This window comes from Ursus arctos, unplaced genomic scaffold (genome assembly GCF_023065955.2).
Source record: "Ursus arctos isolate Adak ecotype North America unplaced genomic scaffold, UrsArc2.0 scaffold_7, whole genome shotgun sequence".
In the NCBI taxonomy this organism is placed as follows: Eukaryota; Metazoa; Chordata; class Mammalia; order Carnivora; family Ursidae; genus Ursus; species Ursus arctos.
In genome coordinates, this window is record NW_026623089.1 from 52,790,534 (window position 1) to 52,813,525 (window position 22,992).

The 22,992-nt window shown below is 57.3% G+C and overlaps 1 protein-coding gene across 1 annotated transcript in view; it reads right to left on the bottom strand.

Moving 5' to 3' along the window:
* CDH23 (cadherin related 23) overlaps positions 1-22,992 on the bottom strand; it is a 403,304-nt gene that overhangs the window by 6,934 nt on the left and 373,378 nt on the right. The window contains exons 40-56 of the mRNA XM_057308495.1: positions 18,632-18,765; positions 17,961-18,170; positions 17,316-17,423; positions 16,137-16,239; positions 14,663-14,788; positions 13,754-13,957; positions 12,016-12,474; positions 8,820-8,936; positions 7,441-7,665; positions 6,715-6,884; positions 6,356-6,493; positions 5,274-5,393; positions 3,585-3,762; positions 3,228-3,439; positions 1,079-1,270; positions 811-924; positions 84-213 (exon numbers count right to left, since the gene is read on the bottom strand). Coding sequence (XP_057164478.1) covers positions 84-213; positions 811-924; positions 1,079-1,270; positions 3,228-3,439; positions 3,585-3,762; positions 5,274-5,393; positions 6,356-6,493; positions 6,715-6,884; positions 7,441-7,665; positions 8,820-8,936; positions 12,016-12,474; positions 13,754-13,957; positions 14,663-14,788; positions 16,137-16,239; positions 17,316-17,423; positions 17,961-18,170; positions 18,632-18,765 — 2,940 coding nt within the window. The remainder of the gene's footprint in view (positions 1-83; positions 214-810; positions 925-1,078; positions 1,271-3,227; positions 3,440-3,584; positions 3,763-5,273; positions 5,394-6,355; positions 6,494-6,714; positions 6,885-7,440; positions 7,666-8,819; positions 8,937-12,015; positions 12,475-13,753; positions 13,958-14,662; positions 14,789-16,136; positions 16,240-17,315; positions 17,424-17,960; positions 18,171-18,631; positions 18,766-22,992) is intronic.

A 22,992-nucleotide genomic window follows, 5' to 3' on the forward strand; every position in this document is an offset into this window, starting at 1 on the left:
GGTGAGGGGATGGGGCCGGGGTGGGGCACGGTGGGGTCGTCTCCAGCCCCGGGCCCTAGGGCACCAGCCCCTGCAGGCCCCACCTGCAATGGAGTAGTACACGACGGCGTTGGGGCCCTCGTCCGCGTCCACGGCGCCTGTCACGTTGCCCACGAGGGTGCCGCGTGGAGAGTGCTCGGGCACTGTCAGCAACTGGTACTGGGGGCTGCCTTTCTGCGGGGGGAGGGGGAGGTCACAGGAGGCCAAGGTCGGAGGGCCCTTGCAGTGCCTTTGGCGGGTGCTGAGGGAATTCACTGCCCAGGCCCTGTGCGGTGAGCAGAACTTCTGGAACGTCAAGAAAGCATGGGCTGGGCCTGGCCTGTTCTATGAAGCATCCCGGCCCCTGACCGGATGTTTGAACAAGGGGGCACACTCACAGACATGTGCATGCACTCACACCCCTGCACTCAGCGGTCTCCGGGGAACCTCGCATCCCACGTGCACACGAGAAAACCCCCGCCGAGCTGCAGAGTCTGAGCGGACAGGCGGGGTCAGCCCCAGCTCTGAAGCGGAGCTGAAGTTAGGCTTCCCGCGCTTGTCTGCAATCAGGAGAGCTGCGGCTGCACCAGTCGGGCCTGCGTGCTTTTCTGGCTGCCGCGTGTGCCCTGACAGAGCTGCTCAAGAGACAGTTGTTCTGGGAGGTGCCGGCGACTTCCCGTGCGTCCGGCACACTACGCTGTGTGCACAGGAGAGTGAGCATGTGTGCCTGCAGGCAGGTGAGTCCCTGTGTGGGTGTGGCTGGTGCCCGGGGGCGGGGGTGGGGGGGCTCACTGGAGGCCTCACAAAGAGGGGTTCATTGTCGTCGATGTCCTCCAGGGCCACTTGCAGCGGCTGCATGGTCTCGTACGGCACTGGCTGGCCCAGGTCGCTGGCCACCAGGATGAGCTGGGGACAGAGGGACACAGTCAGAGGAGGGCACTCCCGGGGGGGCCAGCTCGCCACCCTGGCAGGCATTCTAGGTGGGGAGGGGGTGGCCCTTGCGCCCGGAGGAAAGCCCCGCCCTCGGCCCCACCCCACGCTCCGGGCCCCGCCCCCTTACGCTGTACAGGGCCTGTTTCTCGCGGTCCAGGCGCTGAGCTGTCTGGATGAGGCCGCTGATGGGGTCGATGGTGAAGTACTCCCAGTCCCGGTTGCCCGCCGTCTTCAGGAAGCTGTAGCGCACGGCCCCATTGAGGCCCTCGTCCTTGTCCGTGGCATAGGCTTCGTATACATTGGAGCGCAGCGGGATCTCCTGCAGGGGGTGGGGGGGTTGGCAGGGAGGCTCCTGGGGCGTCTGAGAGAATCCCAGCTCCCGGGGCCTGGTGGCGCTCTTGTTCTTTGTCCTCACTCAGCAGAATGTCCACGCCACCTTCCAGCGTCCTTAGGAAACGTCTGCCTGCTCAGCTGGACTCGCCTGGAGTCTTGAGCACGAGCTAGAACATTCCTTCACCCCACCCCCACTCCCTGCCCCGAGATGGTCCTGCCTGGTCTCCATCTGTCCTGCCTGGTCTCCATCCACCGTGCTTCAAACTCTCTCAGGGTTATTGCCCTTCCAGGGACTTCCATCCCTTGGGTCCCACTGGAAGGCAGAAGCGGAATTCAGAAGCTGAGGCCACAGCTACCCCTCTGTCCCTGAGTCTGTATTGCTCTCTGCTACCCTAATCACAGGAGCCCTAGGTGTCCCCAGACAACACCGTCTACCCAGTGGGGTACCTGACAATGAGGGACAGGCAGGTAGGGTGACATGGTGGACAGAGACAACAGCTGGGTTCTAGTCTGTTACGAATTCGCCGTGTGACTTGGACATGCACCCCACCTCTCTGGGCCTCAGGCTCCTGATTCCCTTGAGTTAAGTCTGAGATCTCAAGAAATCTCAGGGACATCATATACGGACCCATAATATGGCTGCACAGAGCACAAGGAAAAGAGCACGTTTCTTGGTTTTTACTTGAAAAATTACCAGCTCAGCATAGTTTTACTGTGTATCTCACTGGTCATGACAATGACCAGAAACCCCAAATGGCAGTTGCACCTAATTAAAAGCAAGTACGATGGCACAGCGAGCGTTACTTAACACACGCTGGCGTTGGGGAGACACGGATCTTTCAAAATACGGTGTCTTGTAGGGAAAAACGCAGCAAATGGGGCCTTTGTTGTGGAAAAGAACTAGATTATTAATTTATATCTTGCCTCCTTCCACAAAAAAGATTTGAGATCACTGACAAGAATGTATAAATTATAGCAACAGCGAACAAGTTAAAAAAAAATCAGGGTAAAGAAAAAGAAATGGTTGGCAGGAAAATGGAAACTGAGGGGTGGGGTGCAATGTCTGTGTACTACGTCCCTGCAGGGCCACTCAGCTTGGGCTGGCTGCTCCGAGCTCCCTAGTGGGCAGCGCAAAGAGGACCACTCCCTCATTGACGTGGGCACCAGAAAAAGCAGCTCACAAGGTAGGAGCACAGCGTGTCCTGGTGCTCAGCCCTGGGAGATATGTCTCCTGTGGGACCTCAAAGAGGGGACAGAGTGACAAGGACCCGATGTTGACATTCTGAGAGGTGGAGGCATGCTGAAGTTCGGGGAACAGAGAACAAGTGGGAGACCTCCCCCTCTCCAGGAGACCAGCACCGAGCAGGTCGGGCCTGGGTGCTGAGAGGAAGGAGGGGGCAGGGCAGGAGATAAAAGAGTGCTCCCTGCCTTTACGAGGCAATTTAGAGCAAGGGATGAAAGAAGGATTGAGGAATTCTGGAACCTCAGCCACTTCCCCTTGTTTCTTATTTGGATGCCCATCCCCAATTCCTAGGGCTGGTATCAGCAGGAACAGCAGACAGACGGAAGGAACATGTGTGTTTATTTTGGGACACAAATACGGGGGAAGTGGGTGTCCGGGGAGGCTGCCTTTTTTGGCAGACGTCTAGGAGCAAGAGCGAGGGCATCTACTATTCTTAGTCCCCTTTGCAGATGGAAAGCCACTCAGACAAGTCTCTTTCTCAAGGTCACAGTAGTGACCGTCAGACTTGCGCCCGGGACCTTGTGGTGGCATAGCTCATACTACTCCCCACTCTTCAGGACTGCCCTGTGTGTCACTGAGCAAGTCTGTCTCCCTCTCTGGCCTCAGTTTCCCCACCTTCCCAGTGGGACCCTTTCACTCTTCCAGGAGTGACTGTGGGAGGGAGACGGTGGTGGGCGGGAGGCCTGGGGGACGGCGGTACCTCTCTGATGTGGAGGACGGTGCCGTTGGGCGGGCGCACGAAGACAGGTCGGTTATCGTTGACGTCGATGACCTCCACCAGGAGCATGGTGGTGCCCCAGAGTGGGGGCTGTCCGCCATCCGTGGCCACCACGGTCAGGTTGAACCTCTCGTAGGACTGCAGCGGCCGCTTTGTCGTCACCAGACCTGAGTCCGTGTCCACGTGGAAGGCCTCTGGCAGGCGGGACAGGAGAGCAGGGCCTGGCTCTGGCTGAGATGTCCCTCCCGTCCCTCCTCCTCCTCCTGGCCCGGGGCTGCATGCCGGACCACCTGCTCCTCCCACGCCCAAGGCACCCCGGGTGGGGAGCGGGCTACTTACCCACGCCGGGGCCCTCGAGTGAGTAGGCCAGCTCCCCATTGGGGCCCTCATCCTGGTCTGTGGCCAGCATGGTGATGACTGAGGTGCCCGGCGGCTCATTCTCATACACGCTCGTGCTGAACTGGGGCTTGGAGAACTGGGGCCGGCAGTCGTTGACGTCCAGCACCTGGATCACCACCTGGGGGGGGGAGGTCAAAGGTCAGGAGCTTACTGAGGGGCTGCTTGAGGCAACCCTGTCACACAGGAGTAAGCCTGGGTAGACAGCACCCGCTACTGGAGTCTGACCTCAATTTCTTTACCACCTGCCCCCCCAGTCTCCGTTTCCAGCTGTACACTGGGCACAGGATCTCATCTCTCAGGGGCCGGTAAGGCTCACCCATGATGCACAGCGCCTGGCCCCGGTACATGCTCTCCAGCTAGTCCAGTGGTTACCAGGTGTCTGTGTCTGGGTCCTGAAGCAGGAGCCCTCCCCACCCACCTCCCACTCTGTCCTTTGCTCCTTCCCACCGGAGCCCTCTACAGCTGACTCAAATCTCTGGACCTTAATGCCGGACTGTGATTCCTCCACTCTCAACTTTCCCTCTTGATTGGGATTTGTGTCTGGCTTGGGGCTTGGCTCCCTCGGCTGACCGCTCAGCCCAGGGCGGGGCCTACGGACACACCAGGACGGAGGCTGTCCCTCCCCTGGCTGCGGAGGCCCTGGCGGACCGCGTCCACATGAGAGCCCTTCACAGCTGTGATTTTAAGAACGCTTTTCCGTGCACAAAGCACCTTCCAACTCCCCATCTCCCTGCCTCACCACTGCCTGGGGCAGGAGGCATCTTCCTTGCTGACCCTGCCTCCCACCCACTGCAGAGTTGACAGCTGAGGCTCAGGGGGCTTATACGCCAAATGCAGAGTGCTCAGCCAGGGCAGTCTTAGTCTTCTGACTCCGAATACTGTGCTTTCCCCAGCACAGCAGAGTGATGGGGACGGGATTCAGGTGTGTGAGTGCTCCCAGCCCCTTCCCCTACCTGCTCACAAGACTTCGTCTTTGCCCACCCAGCTGCTCCCCAGCCCCCGTGCTCCAGGAGAGTTTTCCTTGGATGGTTAGGCTATTGTGGGGAGAAATGGCAGGACTGTGTACAGAAAGACGGGACTGGAGGAGGCAGGAACAGGAAGAAGAAAGAAGAAGAAAGCAGAGCCTCAAGGCGTGGGCCTTGGGACAGAAGTGGGGTAGAGCTTAGAAGGTGGCACGTTGGCCTCAGGGGAACCCTGTTGTAGCTAGAGCCTGAAGGGGCCCGGGGCTGGGAACTGGAAACCCCCTTACTGTCCTTTAAGGGACATAAATAAAAATAACCGTGTTACAGTTATGTTTGGTTGCTGGGCTGTGTTTCTTTCACTGGGACACCGTGGGCAGTGGGACCTGTGGAGCCCCAGGCTTTCCTTGGGTTTCACTTGGGTAGGTTTAAACACTGTCTTCGCAGGGGGTTGGCACAAGAGATCTCTCTTAGAGAGTCTCCATCTCCCTAAGCCACCTACATTTTGACTCACCCAGCTAAGCTCCTGCTGGCTCCTCCTGCCACCATGCCTCCGAGGGGACAGGGAGGCTCTGCCCCCGGTCTGCCGCATTCTCTGGAGGAAACGCTTTGCTTGCTGCCTCCACCATTCCAGTCCTTAGGGTCCCTGGCCCGGGCTGGTGGCCCTTACCTGCACCGAATTTTCTCGACGGTTGCTGGCTATATCCCCAGGGTTGTCTTTGGCCAAGGCCGTCAGAATATAGTGGTCCTTCTTCTCCCGGTCCAGAGAGGACAGCACATAGATGTCACCCTAGGAGGGGGAGGGTGGAATCAGTTCCTTCATCAATCCAGCTGATATTTTTTGAGCATACCCTCTACAGCAGACATTGTTCTAGGCTCTGGAGATGCGCCTCCGAAGAGACAACAGCCCCTACCCCCAGGGAGCTTGGATTCTAGTGGCTCTGCTTGCCCCCATGACTCCCATCCACCCAGAGATGGGATGGACAGCCCAGGCTGGAGCTCGCTACCCGGCCAGGTATAGAGCAGTAGTCTGTAAGTATTTGCTGGTCACAGTGCCAGGCCAGCAGCATGACCGATTGTTCTCACCGAGCAGGAAGCACAGAACCCTGCTGACAGGGCAGAGTGCAGGGGGATGTGGGCAGTGAGGCGGTAGGGGGAGAGTCCAGTCCTGGCCCCGTCCCTGGGGAAGGCCCTGCCTGGCCGCCCGCCCCCAGGCCACAGCGGTCTCTCCCTGCGCGGAAGCGGCAGCTTGGAACCAATTTAGTCATTTCAAATCATCACCCATCCTTTCTCTTGAGTTTCTCCTTTCCCACAAGTCTGAGACCCATGGCAGCGTGGGGAGGCACCCGGGGGGGGGGGCTTCTTCCCTCCCCGCCCCCAGCACTGATGTAGGGCCACGTATACAGTAGGTGCTCAAACACTGTGCCCACTTTCTGCAGAGCTTCCGATATCTTTTGACGGTTCCAAAAGCAGTTGCATGGACTCGAGTCCAGTTTTCTAGTCTGGTGGGGACACATCTCAGAATTTTTTTTGTCCCACAAAGGCTAGCTCCAAAAGACTCTGGCCACAGAGACAGAAAGGCCACAGTCCACAGGATGTCTGGGACTCTTGCCAGGCTTGCTGACTTGGTGAGAAAAGCTCTGAGACCACAGACGTCCTGATGGCAGGACCCAGAAACTGGGACGACGATACTTGTGGTGACTTCTCAGCCTCTGACCCCGGGCCCTTCCCACCGCCAGTTTGCCTGCTTACCGTGGTGGGGTTGATGGCAAACTTGCCCTCTCCATCCCCGAGGCTGTACTCAATAAGGGCAAAGTTGCCCGAGTCGGCATCCGTGGCGGTGACAGTCAGGATAACCGTGCCCACGGGCGCATCCTCAAAGATGGCTTCCTGGAGCCCAGCAGGCAGGGAGAGAGAGCGGGCTCGGGTCAGTTCTAGCGTCTACACCCCTGCCCTGAAAACTCACCTGGTAGACAACCCAGGGCACCAAGCTGCTCCTGGGGCGGTTAGGCCCGCGGGGCGCAAAGGCTGGCAGGGTAGGGGTGGACGATGCCCAAAGGCCCCAAGGCCTGGGCACGGGTCCTGACCTGACTTGTTGCCCGGCTGCCCACCTGGTAGGAAGGCTGGTCAAAGATGGGGTTGTTGTCATTGATATCCACGATCTCCAGGTAGACGGGGATCTCAGCTGCCCGGGGCGGAGAGCCGTTGTCCGAGGCCCTCACGGTGAAGTTGAGCCAGTGCACTTCCTCATAGTCCACCGTCTGGTTGGCAATGACTTTCCCTAAGACACACAGGCACCCACTGCTGGTTTGGCCGCTCCTCACTCATGGAAGCTCTTCAGAGTATAAAGATCTGGAACTCTGAGGGGCAGGGGTCGCCCAGCAGCACTGCCCAGGGGCAGGCAGGCCAGAGGTCTCACAGCAACTGGTATCAGCTCTTCCCCTTCCCGGAGGGGTGAGAAGCTTCTCCCAAGTCAAAGGGATGAGTACCAGCGAGCCCAGGACCGCCTCGGAGAGAGTCTTCCCTTGGCCTTCTCTCTCCCTACGTGAGACTCATAGTGGAAGCCTGGGTGCTAGAGATGCTGGTGGGGTATCCCAGGGGTCCAGTAGACCTCCGAGGGGGCCTCCACCTCACCTGGGACTCGGTATTCTCCTTCCCTGTAGTTTGGGCATCGGGGGGTGACAGCAACGCTGGCCAGATTGGATCTGGCCCAGCCCACCGAGGGGCTAAGGTAGGGCCCCAAATGGAGGGTGACAAGTGGGCCATGGTTCCCTGTGGAGGCTGAGCGGGCGCAGACACGGGTCCCCCAATCCTCTTCTGGCAGATTTCCCACCCACCTGCTGAGGGGTCTTCCAGCTGGACATAGCCTGGGGGCATCAGGTCCAGCACAGTGTAGGTGATCAGCCCATTGAGGCCCTTGTCCGGGTCCACGGCGGCCACAGCAATGAGCGTGGTGCCTGGGGTGGCCCCCTCCATGATCCGCTCTGTGTAGTGGGTGATCCCGAAGGGCTTGAACTGGGGCGTATTGTCATTGACATCCAGGATGTTGACTGTCAGCTTGGCTGGGGTGGAAGCAGGGGGTGAGGGTGATGTGAGGGACACCAATGTGGCTAGGCCTGGCCTTCCTAAGCGTCAGTCAAGCCCGGAAAGGGTGGTGGCCTTTCACTGTCTTCTTGGGACTCCCTGAAGCTCGACCCAACCCTCGCGCGGTGGCATGTGACCTTTTCCTCTGGTCTGGTCACTCACTCTTCCATAGCGGAAGGGGTTTGGGTTCCACCAACTGGTTGAGTGACCTTGGCAGAGCCCCCGGCCCTTACTGTGACTCAGTTTCCCAACCTGTCCAATGAGGTAGGGCTGTGATGGTCTAAGGGTCGAAGACCCTTTCCATGATTCAGCCTTCTACTTCCTGTCTGAGGTGTCCCCTCTATGTAACCTGCCTGGGCCCTTCCCCTCTGAGCAGGGGACATGTAGGCAATGACCAGGTCTGCTCTTCCTTCCTGAAAACTTGGACCTCGGGCCTGTAAAGACAAGCAGCCAATATCTGCCAGGCCTATCTCCCCATCTCAGCAGCTGTCCGTGCCCTCTAGGCAGGGGTGACTGGAGGCCACCCCTTCACTACGCCCCCTCCGCTTCCTGCTCTGCCCACACAAAATGCACTCCTTTAGCACCCCCTCCCGGTCGTGCCTCAGGCCGCGGGCAGGGCAGCGGCTGGTGCCCGTCTCTGCTCTGGCGCCCGCACCCTCCAAAGTGGTGTCCCGGTCCCCACGGACATTCGTGTTTCCTCGAGCTTTCCTTCCTCTGGGCCAACCCCACAGTTTGCTCTTGGATCTGAGGTTCCTGTCACACGTGCCAGCCACACCCTCCTCACTTGCCCTGACCACGGGACTCAGGCCGAAGTCTCCGCTGGCCGGTCAGTTTCTCAATGCCCATCAGCCTCTACGAAGCCTCCTTCCCACTCTGAGCCTTCGAGTTCAAGCTCACACCCAACTCTGGGCTTCCGGACCCCCCGCCGTTGAGCTCTCACCACTGGGACACAGGGCCACCCTGAGCTTCCCTGTAGCGGCCACCCTTCATGCCGTTCGTATAGCTTGACGACTGGCAGCCCCTGCAGTGAGCGGGTCCCGCTGCTCCCTCCCTGGGGCCAGGCCTGTGCTTGCTCCCCATCTGCCCTGACGGGCTCTGAGTAACCCACAGGAGATGCCGGGGGGAGCCTTACCATTTGGCACACTGACAGAGCGCTCTGGTAGGTCACTGGCATTGTCAATCACTGACAGAGTGACCTCATAGGTGGCAACCAGCTCCCGGTTCAGCGGGGACTTCACCATTACGGACCCTGCAGACCAGACTAGGTTCAGTCTGAAGGGAACCCCCTAACATCTGGGCCTCCCGGGGGCTCTCCTGACTAGCTCTCCCAAACTGCACCAAGAGCAATGACCCCAGTAGAACGGGGACTTGCCGGTGACATCTTTGGCTGGGATGAGACCACAGCGACCTGCAAGTTGGGGGCCCCTCGCTGGCCCCTCGCTCGCTGCTTACTAGCCAGGTAAACTTGGGAACATTATTTACCATCTCTGCACCTGTTTCCTCATTTATAAAATGAGGATAATTACAGTCTGTACCGCAGAGCTGTTTTGAGATAGATTATAACCGTAAAATGAGTTTACATTTGCGAAGGGTTTAGAACCGTGCTTGACACATCGTGCCATGTAATTGCTGGTTTCAAATGCTTATATTCCACAACCCTGTGCGTATTCTGACACTACCGAACCGTATGCTTAAGTATAGCTAACATGGTAAATTTTATGTCGTGTGCATTTGATTACAATTTAAACAGTGCTTGTATTCTAGGGAGACCAAGTTTAAAGGTCAAGGCAGCTAGAAATCCCTGCGGGTGTTCTCTGGAGGGGACAGTGGTGGGGCAGGCTGGGTAGTCAGACCTATCTCTTTGTCTTGATCAAGTGGGGAATGGCAGGGCCTGATTGTGGGAAACGAGCACTGTCCTGTGTTAATACTAGCCAGGAGCTGTTTTCTTTCCTCCTGCCCCCCACCCCCACATCTCCTGCCTGCCCCTGAATCACAGAGGGACCCTCCAGAGGCTTGAGCTTGAACTGGACAGACCTAGTTGGGCCAATCTCAGGGCTGGCTCTGTTGGAGGGCCTGGTGGCCTAACCCTAGGTGAAACTTTCTGTCTCTCTCCGGCTCCCTCTCAGGCAGTGTGGCCTCTGGGATTCCCTTCCCCCTTGGCAGATCCCCTGCTGGGCTTCTGTCTTCCTCGGGTCCCCAGCCATGGGGCAGTCACTTACCCTGGGCTGCTGCCTCCTCCTCCTCCTCCTCTTCCTACTCTCGCTCCCCGTCCCCGAGGTTGGGGAGCGAGGATGGGGAGAGGGTGGCTGCATTCAGTCTGCAAAGGCTGGGCCATGGCCTTGGCCTGGGCCCCACAGGACAGGAAGGGTGGTAGGGGTGTGGTATGGAGGAAGGCAATGGGGTGAAGCAGAGATGAGGTGGGAAGTGACAGAGAAACCGAGCTCAAACCTGCAGGCCTGCCAGCCATGAGGAAGAGAGAAGAGGGTTAACATCGGTTAGTTCAGGGTGCAGAGGGGATGGAGCAGAGCAGGGCATGGGGGACAGTAGGATTCAGAGCAGACCAGGGCAGGTGGTTTGAGCAGGAAGGGAGTGGAAGGGAAGGGGGGCGGTTTAGGAAGCCAGGGGAGCAAGTGGGAGCCCCATTGGATAGGAGAACTCAGGGAGCTGAGGCTCTGGCAAGAAGAAAGGGGAAGAAAGGTAAGCCAAGGGAGGTAGGGAAAGCACGAGGAAGAGGGGGTAGAGAAGACACTGGAAAGAAAAATAGAGAGAAGTGAGTCAGTTGGAGGGAGAACAGAGAAGAGAAAAGTGGTAGAGGCCTCCGTGGAGCATGAAGGGGGGCTGGGCACCGAGCAGCTCTCCACGGTCCCGACCAATCACCGCACAGGAATTCTGCTCACCTGGGGTGTGGCTAACCCTTCTAAATTCTTCTAGTGCTCCCGGTTTTCCTGTCTTCTTTTTTCTTTTGGGCCTCAGGTGCATATTGAGCGAATCATGCTCTCTGGTTTATTGCAGCCTGTGGTCACTGGCACCACTCTTGTTTTATGTATGTATCCGCTCCCTTTTATTCCCATCCTCCTCTCCCCTCTTCTCCCCTGGTCAATCACTGGAATGGACCGAAGTATATTTTTCATTTGAAAGTGTTCCTGAAAATCATGTGTTGTTTCTTGTATGTGTATTTACATTTACACAAATGGGATTGTGAGATGTATCTATCTCCATCCCATTCTATTTCTTACTCTTTCAGTAAATACTTATTGTTAAGGTCCTCCCACATTTCTCAGCGAATCTAATCTATTGCTTCTGACGGCTGCGTCGTGCTCATGGTGTATACCCACCATGTTTTACTCTCCAGTCTCCTAGGGCTGGATGACCAGGTGGCCTCCAACTCCCGCCACCAATAACGTGGCAGGTAACATGGCATATAGTGCCATTACTGACCTGAGAATGTCCTTGGGACATACACCCAGGAGCAGAATTACTGAATCGTGGGGTCCGAGTGTACTTTGGATGGTGGAAGCCTACACTCCTACAGTAGTGTGTGAGTGTCCTCATGTCCCCACATCGTCACCGTACTCAATACTGTCCAGCATCTTAATATCTGCTAATTACATACAGAAAATTGATATCTCATTGCTGTTTTACTATGCATTTCCCTGAATAACAATGGTTTTTAGAATTTTGTCATGGCCATATTAGTTTTTCTGTCACTCTTCTGGGCCTTTCAAGAGTATACCTGTAGGGGTCCAGTGTCCCCTCTTGGGACTTTTGGAAAAATGGTAAAACCATCAAGATTGTAATAAGCTGCATAGATCAGGAAAGACAAGCCACACTTGTTTCTTTTGTGATAGTGTAAGAAAACCATCAAGGGTGTATATATATATAAACTTACAGATGACTTAAATGATTAGCATATGCATGAAGAAAGTGTTCATTAGCATATGCATGAAGAAAGTGTTCACCTGGTTATTAAAGAGAGACCTATGAGAACAAGGTATGTTTTCCTATATAATTACAAACATGAAAGCTCTGCAGTATTTAGTACTGGCAAGAGTGTGTGAGGTGGGCGTTCTCACAGAACACTGGTAGAGTGAGGGAATCTGAAAGAGCTGGAGCTGATGAGTGGAGGAGGAGGAGCAAGGAGAAAGGGAAGGAGCCAGGGAAGAGAGGGAAAAGAGAGGGAATAGTGTGGTGCTGGGGGTGGGGGAAGAGAGTAGTAGGAGCAGCTGAGGGAAGGGGAGGAACAGAAAGGAGGATCAGGAAGAAAGCGGAGGCCAGGAGACTGGGGCAGGGAGTCGGGAGTGGGGCGAGAGGGGAGCAGGCCCTTGTACCTGTGTTGATATTCACAGCAAAGGCTTCCTCCTGGTCGGGTACCAGGCGGTCAGTGTCGTCCTTGGCCACGATGCCAATGATGTAGTACTCTAGCTTTGGGTTGAGGTCACGGTCGATGGCGGTGATGTTGGCAATGACGGTGCCTGGCTCTGCCGACTCCAGCACACTCACCGTCTGGATGGGGTTGAGGAACTCGGGGCGGGAGTCATTAATGTCGTCGATAAGGATAGTGATGGTGGCCGTGCCCGAGAGAGGGACGGTGCCCCTGTCGGTGGCCACCACTGTCAGCCTGTAGGATTCCTGCTCCTCCCTGTCGATGGTGGCATTGGCGACACGGATGACCCCAGTGACTGGGTGGATGAGGAAGCGGTCCTGAGCCCCAGCTTCTATTCGGTAGATCAGCTCCCCATTGAGGCCACTGTCCCTGTCCGTGGCTGTGACCTGAAGGACTGAGAATCCTGTGGGGATGGGAAAGGGGAGTGGTTGAGCACAGTGGCCTCTTCCAAACACCTTACACCAGGATACACTTGGTAGTGGTTCCCAAGGGCGCCATCTTGCCAGTCTTACCAGTGATTATCTTTTATGCAATTTGCATGTTTGCAACTTTGTAGGTAACTCTCGTTTTCTTTCACATTTTAGGATTATTTGAGAGATTGAAAAATCTTTAATAATTTAACAATTAGTAATATCTTCTGCAAATTGTCTGCTTTTGACCTTTGTCCACTTACCTGTCAACTTATGTAAATTATGTAATTATGATAATTGGTGACAGATAGTTTTCTCTCTGTTTGTTTGCCTTTCAATATTGGTTGTTACTGTCTGGTGTAAAGAAATCTAACTTAGTATGCATCAAAATTTAATAGTTTTCCCTTTTTGAGTTTTATTTCTCATATGCTTAGAACCTCTTTATCAGAAATCAGAAAAACATTCACCTAAAGTTTCTTCTTTTGTTTGTAAATGTTTCTGTTCTTTTGTATTTTCTCTAGAACATCTTTAGGTTTCATTTTGGTGTCTGTTGTGGGGTGAGAATCTGCACTAAATATTAATAGATATTTTGCACATTAAGCAATTAGTTTTCACAACTGATTTCATTGTTTCCTTATTTTTTTTTTAAGATTTTTAAGTAATCTCTAAGTCTAATGTGGGGCTCAAACACAGAACCCCAAGAACAAGAGTCCACACTCCACCAACTGAGCCAGCGAGGCCCCCTTCGTTGTTTCCTTGAGCACATAATATTACTTTTCTTAATTTATCCGTGTCCATTGCTGGGTACTCTGCCCCAGAGGCTCGTGCTCCTATCATGTGGTTTTAAATACGGTAGCTCTGTACCATGTTCTGATACCGGGTAAGGCCAACCTGCCTTAGTTATTACTTCTATCTCAAAACGTTCTTACTCTCCCAGATGGCCTGTAGAGACAAATACACCCTCCAAATCACACTTGACTTTGATGGGAATCACGTTCATCCCCATTTTGACTTTAAAACAGTCTTTCCGTCCAGGGACATGGATGGAACATATCTTAATAATCTCATTTTACAGATAAACACTGTGGATCAGAGCAGGGAGGTGAGGGCCACCTGGTTTTTCTGACTCCCTCTCCAGTGCTCTCTCTGCCCACCCTACTGCCCTTCTCCCCCCCCCACCCCCCCGCCGGGTGAATTCTGCCTCCAACCTGTGAGGCTCCAATCCCTGTGGACCACCAAGCAGCTCCTGCCTGGGGCCTGGGCCCTGCTTACCTGGCGGGCAGTTTTCTAGCAGGTGGACTGTGAGGGTGGGAGGGCTGAAGGTGGGCCAGTTGTCATTGTCGTCCAGGATGGTGACCAGCAGATCGGCTGTGCCATTGAGCAGCCCGATATCCTCAGCCAGCAGCAGCAGCTCCAGGACCGGGGGTGAGAAGGCCTCCCGGTCAATGATGACACCTGACCTCACTGTCACCATGCCTGGCACCCGGCACCACCAGCCGGGGAGACACAAAGGAAAAAAGGTACAGTGGGGAGACGGGGCAAGAGCCAGCCAGGAGGGGATTGAGAGAGACAGCGGTGAGATAGGGGAAAGATGAAAGAGGAGCGGGGAAGACAACACAGTGACTTTCTTCCCTAAAAGGCTCAACAAGCAGCATTTAGGGAGGGCCCCCGGTGGCCAGTTTCCTGGGATGATCTCTCCCCAGGTACCCTCTGCTGTGCTCCAGAGTCTTGCCTAGGACGAGGGACCCAGGGAGGAGCACTGACTGGCTCGCCAGCGTATCCCTCCCTGTTGTCACCTGTCACCAAGCTGGCCTCCTGTCCAGGACCAGACACGGTCTCTGGGGAACTTTGGATGTGGTCTGAGGATAGACGTTTGACTGCTTCTGTGGACTAGGGGCCTGAGCCTCTGCCCAGGGCACGGCGGATGGAGGGAGCGCACTGGGGGGCCCTTTGCCTGGGCGGAGAGCTCATGCACCAGCAGGTCCCTTGGGTTGGCTCCAGGCCTCCTGCTGGTGCCTCCTGCCCGGCCCCAGGGGACTTAGTCCAGCTGCAAAATTGGGTTGTGAGGCATGGGGTCCCCCCGGAGAGCCAGGATCTAGCGCTGAGAAGGGAGGCCCTAGGTCTAGGGGCCGGGAAGCCTGGCGCCAAGCTGGGGGTGCTGGGATGGCACAGAGGCCTCACCGGTGCTGTTGTCGATGTCGAAGAGGCCACTCTGGGAGCCCAGCAGCTTGTAGGTCACCACGGCGTAGACGTCCAGGTCTGCGTCCAGGGCCAGGATGGGCCCGTTGAGCACCGTGAGGGGGGTCCCTGGGCCAGGGGGAGAGGGGTCACTGCGGGGCCGACCTGGCCCCCTCCCGCCCCCTCCCGCACCCCGGCCCCGGTGAGCCATGGCTGACGATGGATGAGAGGGAGGGAGGTGAGGTGGACGGGGTGGGGAAGCCCCGGGCCGGGCTGCGGCAGCCTTGGCAGACTGACGCAGATGCCTGGGGAGCAGCCTCAAAGCCCTGCTGGGGAGAAAACACAACAGCGGTGAGCAAGCCCCTCCGGCTGGCCTGGAGCGCGCCTGCCTTCCCAGCAGCCTTTGAGGGTCACTCCGTGGGAGGGTCGGGGGCTCCCTGAGTGTGTGGGCCCTGTCTAGCTATGCGCGTCCAGCCCAGTCTGTCCACAGGGGTGTTCAAGACGCTCTTTACAGGGCTCTGGCTGCGCCCGGCTAGGAATATGTGACACCCGCATGTGCACAGGACCCCATGTTCATGGTCGTGAGCACACAAACAGGTGCACTGGCTGGCCAGGGATCCCCCTGGTTGCGCACCTGTCTGCCGCTGCGAGCGGGCACATGTGCACATGGAGTGCTCTGTGTAGGCCCCTCCCGGCGTACCTGTGTGTGTCTGTGCACACGAGCAAGCCCACACCTGTACCTCGACATCGGCACGTGCTAGCATGTGCGTGTGTGAGCGCACACACGGGCGGGATTAAGAGGCAGAGTGGGGGATGCCCAGCCAGAGACCAGGAGCATCGTAGCTCGTGTCTTTCTGAGTTAGAATCCAAGCTTCTGGGGCTGGGGAGGCTGGAGGAGGGGTGAGGGGGCCTCCCAGGAGCACAGTAAAAAGGAGGTTCTGTTCCTCTGGAGACGGTGAGGCTAGTCAGGGTACCTAGTCCAGAGAAGGGGCTGGGCTGGCCTACCTGGGGCGCCTTGGCCCCCCCTCCTCTGATTCTGTGTGCTCCCTGAGCTTCTGGAAGTCTCTAGGATGCCCTGTGCTCCTGGGGTGAGGGAGCAGGGAGGGATGAGCTTACCCCCTTCCTGGATAGTCTTCACGCCTTAATTGTCTCTCTTGGGGGATAATGGGGACCAATTACCACAGCTGTCCACTTTGGGGACCAGTGACTATAGCTGTCTTTCCCAAGCAGACCTATGGCCTCTTTGGTTGGCCTCCAAGAGGTGTGGCAACCTGGGGCCCACCAGCCCTTCAAGAGCTGTGCCCCTTCCTCCCCTCCACATCCTTCTACAGCTGCTGGGTCTCTGGTCAGCCATGCGGTGAGGCCTCCCCAGCCAGGCTTCAGCCAGGCCCCTATCCAGCACAAGGAGGTCCTCAGGCATCTGGGGCCCAGGTGGGTCTGGCAGCAGCAGGAGCCCTCAGGTGGCTCTGGCACCTACCGGCGGGAGAGTTCTCCATCACCTCTGCCTGGTAGGTGCTCTCGGTAAAGAGGGGGTGGTTGTCATTCTCGTCTGCCAGAAAGATCAGCAGCAAGTCAAAATCCTGAGGGAGGCACAAGGGAGGGTTCGGTTGTAGGCCATGTTCTAGCAAAATGCTCCCGTGGGAGGAGGGCTGGGAGGGGGGTGGTCGGGGTACAGACGTAGAGGATTAAAAAGCCCACACTCGGGGTCCAGAGACCAGGGTCCAAGTCCCTGCTGTGTTAGCAGCTCACTTGGTGACCTTGGGCAAATCACTCCCCTGACTGGGCCTCAGTTTTGCAGCCTGGTGAATGGGAATCCTGACTCCTTCACAGAGGTATTGTGACGTGAACAGGATGGAGGCGACCAGCCTGTCATCGTGGTCCATCTCCTGGTAAGGAAGGACTTCAGGCAGGAAGATGACTCTTGGTTTTCAGACCCTGCATGCCTGCCTGATACCCCGGTCTGGGCCCAACCGGACTCTCCCCCCGTGCTGTACCTCGTGCCGTGCAAAAAACACAGTGGGGTCCTTATCTTAGAACCTCTCCATGGCCCTGGATGCTATCTGTGTTGCAGAGCTGAGCAAACCAAGGCCCAGAGGCGGGGCGGTTCTCCAGAACCACAGGGCGAGCTGGCAGTGGGTGGGGACCAGCCTCCCAGCTTCCCGACTCCCCCACTCAATGCTGCTGTTCGCGGGCATGTTCAGCAGCACGGGGCCATTGTCACTGATGTCCAGCACCCAAATCCCCACCAGCATCTGAGGTGTGCTGGGGAAGAAGAAGAAGAGATGGGCGCGAGATGGGGCAGGCGAGCGTGACGGGTGGTGAGTGCCCAAGTATCAGTGGTTTGGGGAGCAAAGAGGACAGCTGGTGCTCATTGAGTGTTTGCCACGTGTCAGGCACCGCACTGACGACTGTATATGTATTGGCTCCTTCTAGTCCTTTCCACAACCTTGGGGTAGGGGTGATCTTCATTTTGCAGGAAAGAAGGAAAATGGGGTAGGAGAGAAATCTGCTTGTCAAAGCCACACACCCAGTGACAGGTAGAACTGGGATTTGAACTCGGCACGGGCTCACTCTGAAGCCTACGCGTCTAACCCCCAGGCATGCCGCCCGCCACCTCCAGTGTGCAGCCCTGCTCCCCCATGTCCTCCGGCCTCACCCTCCTGGCTATGCGTGGGTTCTCTGGGTTGTCCTTCACGGAAATGGTCAGCTTGTACTCTGGGATCCTCTCGCGGTCCAGTGGCCGGTTCACGGTGATGACCCCTGTCTGGGACGTGGAGGGTCGATGAGCTGAGCAGCGACCTGGCCCCCGTTTTGGGCTCTGCTCCACAGACGCCCAACTGCTTCGCCTGCAGCTCGAGCTGTAGCTGTGAATTCTCTCCCTAAATTGCCACAGAGATGGTCTAGAAGGCCATCATGGGCTGGCAGGGTCTTGCCAGGGCAAGAGTGATCTGCCAATGCCTGGGTCTTACTCTCTGGAAGAGGTGGGCCCCCTGAGGACCCTGGGGGCTAGAAGCGGGTAATACTCCAAGAGGACGAGGACTTCCTGGTGCATCTTGGTAATAAACCAAAGGGAACTGAGGCTCTGGGCCCATCGCTACACATGGCAAGCCTTGGGGGTGACGGGGACCCCCGAGATGGCTCGGCTGGAAATCCAAGATTCCATGCTACCCAGAGACTCCCTGGTCCCAGCAGAGGACAGAGACTCTGGGAGGAAAGTGAACCCGAAGACGCCCAGACAGCAGAGCAGGAAGCCTCTAGGGCTGCGTCCTCCCGTTCAGGAGGCGCCCTGGGGCCTCCCTACCGTGGCATTGATGGCGAAGGCCCGCTCTCGGTTGCCTGCAGTGATGTTGAAGGTGAGGAGCGCGTTGCGGCCGCTGTCGGCGTCGCTGGCCAGGATGTGGGCGACGATGCTGGAGACGGGGCTGTTCTCACTGATGGTGATATTCGCGGGCAAGTTCAGCAGCACGGGGTCGTTGTCATTGATGTCCAGCACCCGAATCCCCACCAGCATCTGGGGCGTGTCAGGGAAGAGGAGGAAGTGATGGGCGCGAGGTGGGGCAGGCGAGCAAGTGGGGAGGGGGGTGATTGACGAAGGAAAGGTACAGGCGGCCATGGAGAAGGAAGAGGAAGAAGAGGATAATAAAAAAGGCACGAGGATGAAAGTGAGGATAAGAAGCGAGCAGAAAGGGCAGAGAGGCAGAGCGGGGGCAGAGGATGGAGGGGCATGGCAGAGTGACAGGTGCAGGGGCTGGCTGGCTGGGTGGGGAGAGCTCTGAATGGCCATGGCTGCCAGGCCCCAGGGAGCCTCTAGAGGCACTGGCCGGCCTGTTAGGGGCTCTGCAGGTCTGCACTGGCTCCAGGTCAGCCTGGGGCCTCTCTGGGCACAAGAGTGGGCATATAAATAGAAACCTCTATGGAGAGTTAGGGGGGGGCAGTGAGGGGAAGCCCCTGGAATGGAGCCCCTAGACTCACCGTGGAGCTGAGTGGAGGCACCCCCCTGTCGCGGGCACAGATGGTCAGGTTGTAAAAGGCAATGGTCTCCCGGTCCAACTCCACATCCTTCTGGACCCGCAGCACCCCCTCCACAGGAGAGATCACAAATTCCCCTGGGTGATGCCCAGGGGAGGCTAGAGTGAGCTGGGAATGGCCAGGAGCTGTGGAAAGCCCTGCCTTACTCACCAGGGGTGGGGGACAGCTAGGCGCGGGGCTCCCGCGCCCCTAGCTTCAGATCCTCAGGGAGCCTGCCAGGGGCTGGGCAGGGCGGGAACGAGGGGGACAGACAGCTGCTCGGGGTGCAGGTGCTCAAGGGCCCACTTATACCCTGGCGTGCCCGAGACACCGGTTTAGCTCCCTTCCCTGGGTCACGCGCACGACAGGGACTGACCCTAAGTAAGATGGTTATGTCCAAGAAAGGGGGGGGCCCTTTCTACACAAGCACCCTCTCACCACTCTTGATCAGAAACTGATTAATGAAGGTCTCGGGTACTTTGTAACGTGCGATTCCTTCCAGATACCACATCTTGGAAAACGGGGCAAGGGCAAAGCTTACCCCCAAGGAACGGTTTGCTAGTGGTGACGCACCAGGGCAGGACAGAGCGGGAGTGACTGAGGGCAGGGAAGCCCCCAGCTGCCCTCCATACAGCCCTGGTCTTGAGCCACAGCTGGTGTGTCAACAGGGTTCTGCCAGGCCTGGGGCCACCTCTTGGCCTATCTCTTGGCCTCTAGTCAGATCTGACTTCTTTTCTTTGATGTTTTGGAAAGCCCTCAGCTGGCCCTTTGGCTTCAGTGCTTATTTCAGCCTGGCTGAGGGGGCCGGAGGTCTGAGAGTGTCTACAGCACCTCAGATTCTCAGACTGGCCTGGAAGGGGCCTCAGAGACCATGCAGGCCCTCGTGTCCTTTGGAAAATGAATCAAGAGTCTGGAGAAGGGTGACACCTTGTCTGAGCTCCCACAGCAAGTTCATTCCAGAACCAGTGTTCAAATCTGGGGCTCTGGGGCTCAGCCCACTGCATCCACAGGACGGTGGTCTTTCTAGAACCACCATCGGAGCGGACCAGGGCGGGAAGTTAGGGAGAGAAGGGTGAGGACAGGGAGTGGGCGGAATGGAACAGATGGGAGCCCAGGTGGGAAGGAAAAGGGCAGGGAAAGCGAGGGAGGGAGGCGGGGTGGATGTGAGGACAGGGGCTGCCTCTATGCACTCCCCCAGGGACTGGGGCTTCCTTTGCTTTCCGTCTGACACCTGGGGGAAAGGCCCAGAGTGGGGCACTGACTTGCTCGTGGACACCCAGCACATGGGCACAGCAAGGGTGGAGGCCCTAACTGCCCCCGATTTCCTCTGCCTGCTTCTTCCCATCCTACCTCACCGTCCCTGCCCCGGGCCCTGCTGCTCTGGCTACCCAAACAGCCCTTCTGTGGCCCCCGCCCTCAGCTGCACCCTCCCAGAGGGGTAGAAGCTGCTGAAGCAGGATTTCCTGAGCCTGACACTCCAAGGTCTCACAAGAACTGGGGATTCCCTTTCTCGGGGTTTCCCAGCCCTGTCTGGGCCCCTGACCATGTGCGAACAGATGGCCTCCAGCCCTTTCTCCAAAGCCAGCCACCCTCTTGAAGGAAGGAAAGGCTCTGGGGGACTGGGCCCAGGCTAGACCCCCATAAGATCAGCTCGAGGACTGAAGATCAGGGAGTCGGTCAGGCCGAGAACCCCATGACACGTTATCCTCTGCAGCTGGCCCCCAGGGAACTCCCCAGCATTCCACTCCTTTTGGAGATAGGGGTTAAAAACAGAGGCTTTCCATCTGCATCCTGGCTTCACTCCCATGTGCCTGTGGGCATGTGACTGAGCTTTGCCTCCATGTCCTCATATGGAAAATGGGCCCAAAAGAGGTGCCGTTGCACAGCGGCGCTGGGACTGGACAAGGTCCGCCTCGTGGGTGCTGGGTCTGTGGCACGTCTTGGTATCGTTAGAGGGACCCAGAAAGGAACCCAGGCAGACCTCTGAAGGAAGTGGGGACTTTCAGGGAGGATGAGGATGGATGAAGGGTCCCAGGAGTGGGCTTGGCCGGAAGGGGCAGCTGGAGGTCCCGAGAAGGCTGAGGTGAGAGGGAGGGGCTCCAGGGGTTAGGGCCTGTTTCCCAACTATTGCTTGACCACGCATCTCCTCTGCAGAGCCGAGTGGGGCTTGCAGGAACCCTGGCGTCCCTGATGTCTCCCTCCCACAGGAGCCCCTCCAGGCTCAGGCTGCTGTGCTGGGAGCTGGGTGGCCCAGAGCACGTGGTGAGTCCGAGCTGGCTCTCCACAGCAAACAGTCCTGATTCGTAGCGTGTCGGGTTTGCAAGTTACCGCCGTGGTGGCACTGAACCTGGAGCGGGGAGCGGAGGCTGCGCCCTGTGGGAGCCGGTCAGGCTCGCCCCCAGGTTGCCCCTCCCTGCCCCCAGTTCCTTCGTCTATCCTGAAATGGGGCCATGCTCTATGATTCTGAAGTTATCTTTGGGCTCTTCCTTCCTGGGGGAAGGGGACCCCAAGCTTCTCTTACTCCTCCGGGCGGAGGGGGGTGCCTCTCAGTCTCCTGGGACGCCCCACGAGACCCTAAATCCCTTCGGCTGTGATCATGTGTCAGTTTCACTGGGACGTTTGGCTCCAGACTCCAAAAGCCATGGCGTGGAGCTGTCTGCAGTTTGCTAGATACAGTGTGAGCCCTGTACCCCAAAGCTGGGGGCAGTGAGGGCCTCTTACGGGGAAGGGGCTCAGCCGCCTGCCCAGCAGCCGCCTCTCAGGGACGCTTCCGTAGCCTTCCGAGCAGGCGCCGGGCCTCCCATGAGACGGTGAAGCCTCTGTGTTTGTGAGAATAACAGAAAGTCCCTTGCTCTGCTGGTTTGGGGAGAGGAAGGCACAGTGCTTGGCCAGAGAAGGGACTTTTGGGGCATGAGAGGGTGGCATGCCAGAATGGAGTGACCTCATGGAAGCTCAGGATAGCAGGGCCTCCAAGTCTTGCCCTACAGAAGTGGCGTTTTGGCATCTTGATTGCAAATACAGCCCAAGTTCTGTGTTCTGTCCTCGGACCTCTCGTTTGTCTACTTCCCCGGCGATGGCCTCTCGTCTCGTGGCTTTGCATATCTCTGGGCTGACAGCTCCCCGTTACCTGCCTGCAGCAGAGACCTCCCTCCTGAAGCCCTGGCTTGTGCATCTAACCCCCATCTGACATCTCACACCTCCCTTCCCCTCTTCCCCCACATCTGCTCCTGCTGCAGCCTCCCCGCCAGCTGACGGTCATGCCCTCTCCCCAGTTGCTCAGACTGAAACCCTGGTGTCATCTTAGACTTTCTCCACATCTAGTAAGTCAGCACATCCTGTTGGTTCCACCTCTGAAACATACCAGAGCTGTCTACCTCACTGTTACCGCCTCCGGCGCGACCAGCCTGGTCCCAGCAACACCGTGTGTAGCCGGGGTGATGGCAACAGGCTCCTACAGTCCCTCCCCATTCCTACTCCTTAACCTCAACGGTCTGTTCTGAGCACAGGAATCAGAGTGGCCCTGGTAACATCGAAGTCAGATTGCGTACCTCCCATGCTCTAAGCCCTCCTATGGTTCCCCAATCACTCGGAGCCAAAGCTGTGTCCTCCTCATGGTCAGCAAGGCCCAAGAACATCTTAACGACTACCTCTCTGACCTCATCCCTTCCCACTTCTCCTCTCACTCCACTTCACACCAGCCACAGGGCCTTTGTGTGCCCCTATGAACAGTCAGGCATGCTCTGGCCTCAGGGCCTTTGCACTTGCTGCTCCCTCTGCCTGGAATAGTCATCCCCACATATCCATATGACCCACTCCTCCTTCCTTCAGGTCTTTGCTCCAATGTCACCTCCCTGGACAGGTCCTCCCTGAGCACCCTATCCAAAATTCCAGCTTTTGCGTGGTACGCCCCATCTCCTGGCTTTATGTCTCTCCATAGCACTTAGCACTCCTGATACACTAATTTATCTACTCAGTCACCTAAGTGAAGCCTGTGTCTTCCCGCTGAGGGCAGGGATCTGTGTCTGTTTTGTACCGTTCCGCATCCTCAGCACCTGGAATACGACTGGCATGTGGTAGGTGCTCAGTAAATACAGAATGATCAAGTGAAAATCAGGATGTTTCACAAAGATCTGGGTCTCTAGCTTTTGTCCTGAAGGTGGGAAGACCTAGCCCCTCTGGGCCTGCATGTTGACACAGCCACACTGGCAGGAGCTGAGTGTGGCCGGCACAGCCCCCACTTCTCCCTACTGTCTTGCCTAGACCCCTTCCCCACGTGTGTCCCCGGCCTGATCCTGGCAGGCCTTTGAGTTTGGAATTCTGACTCT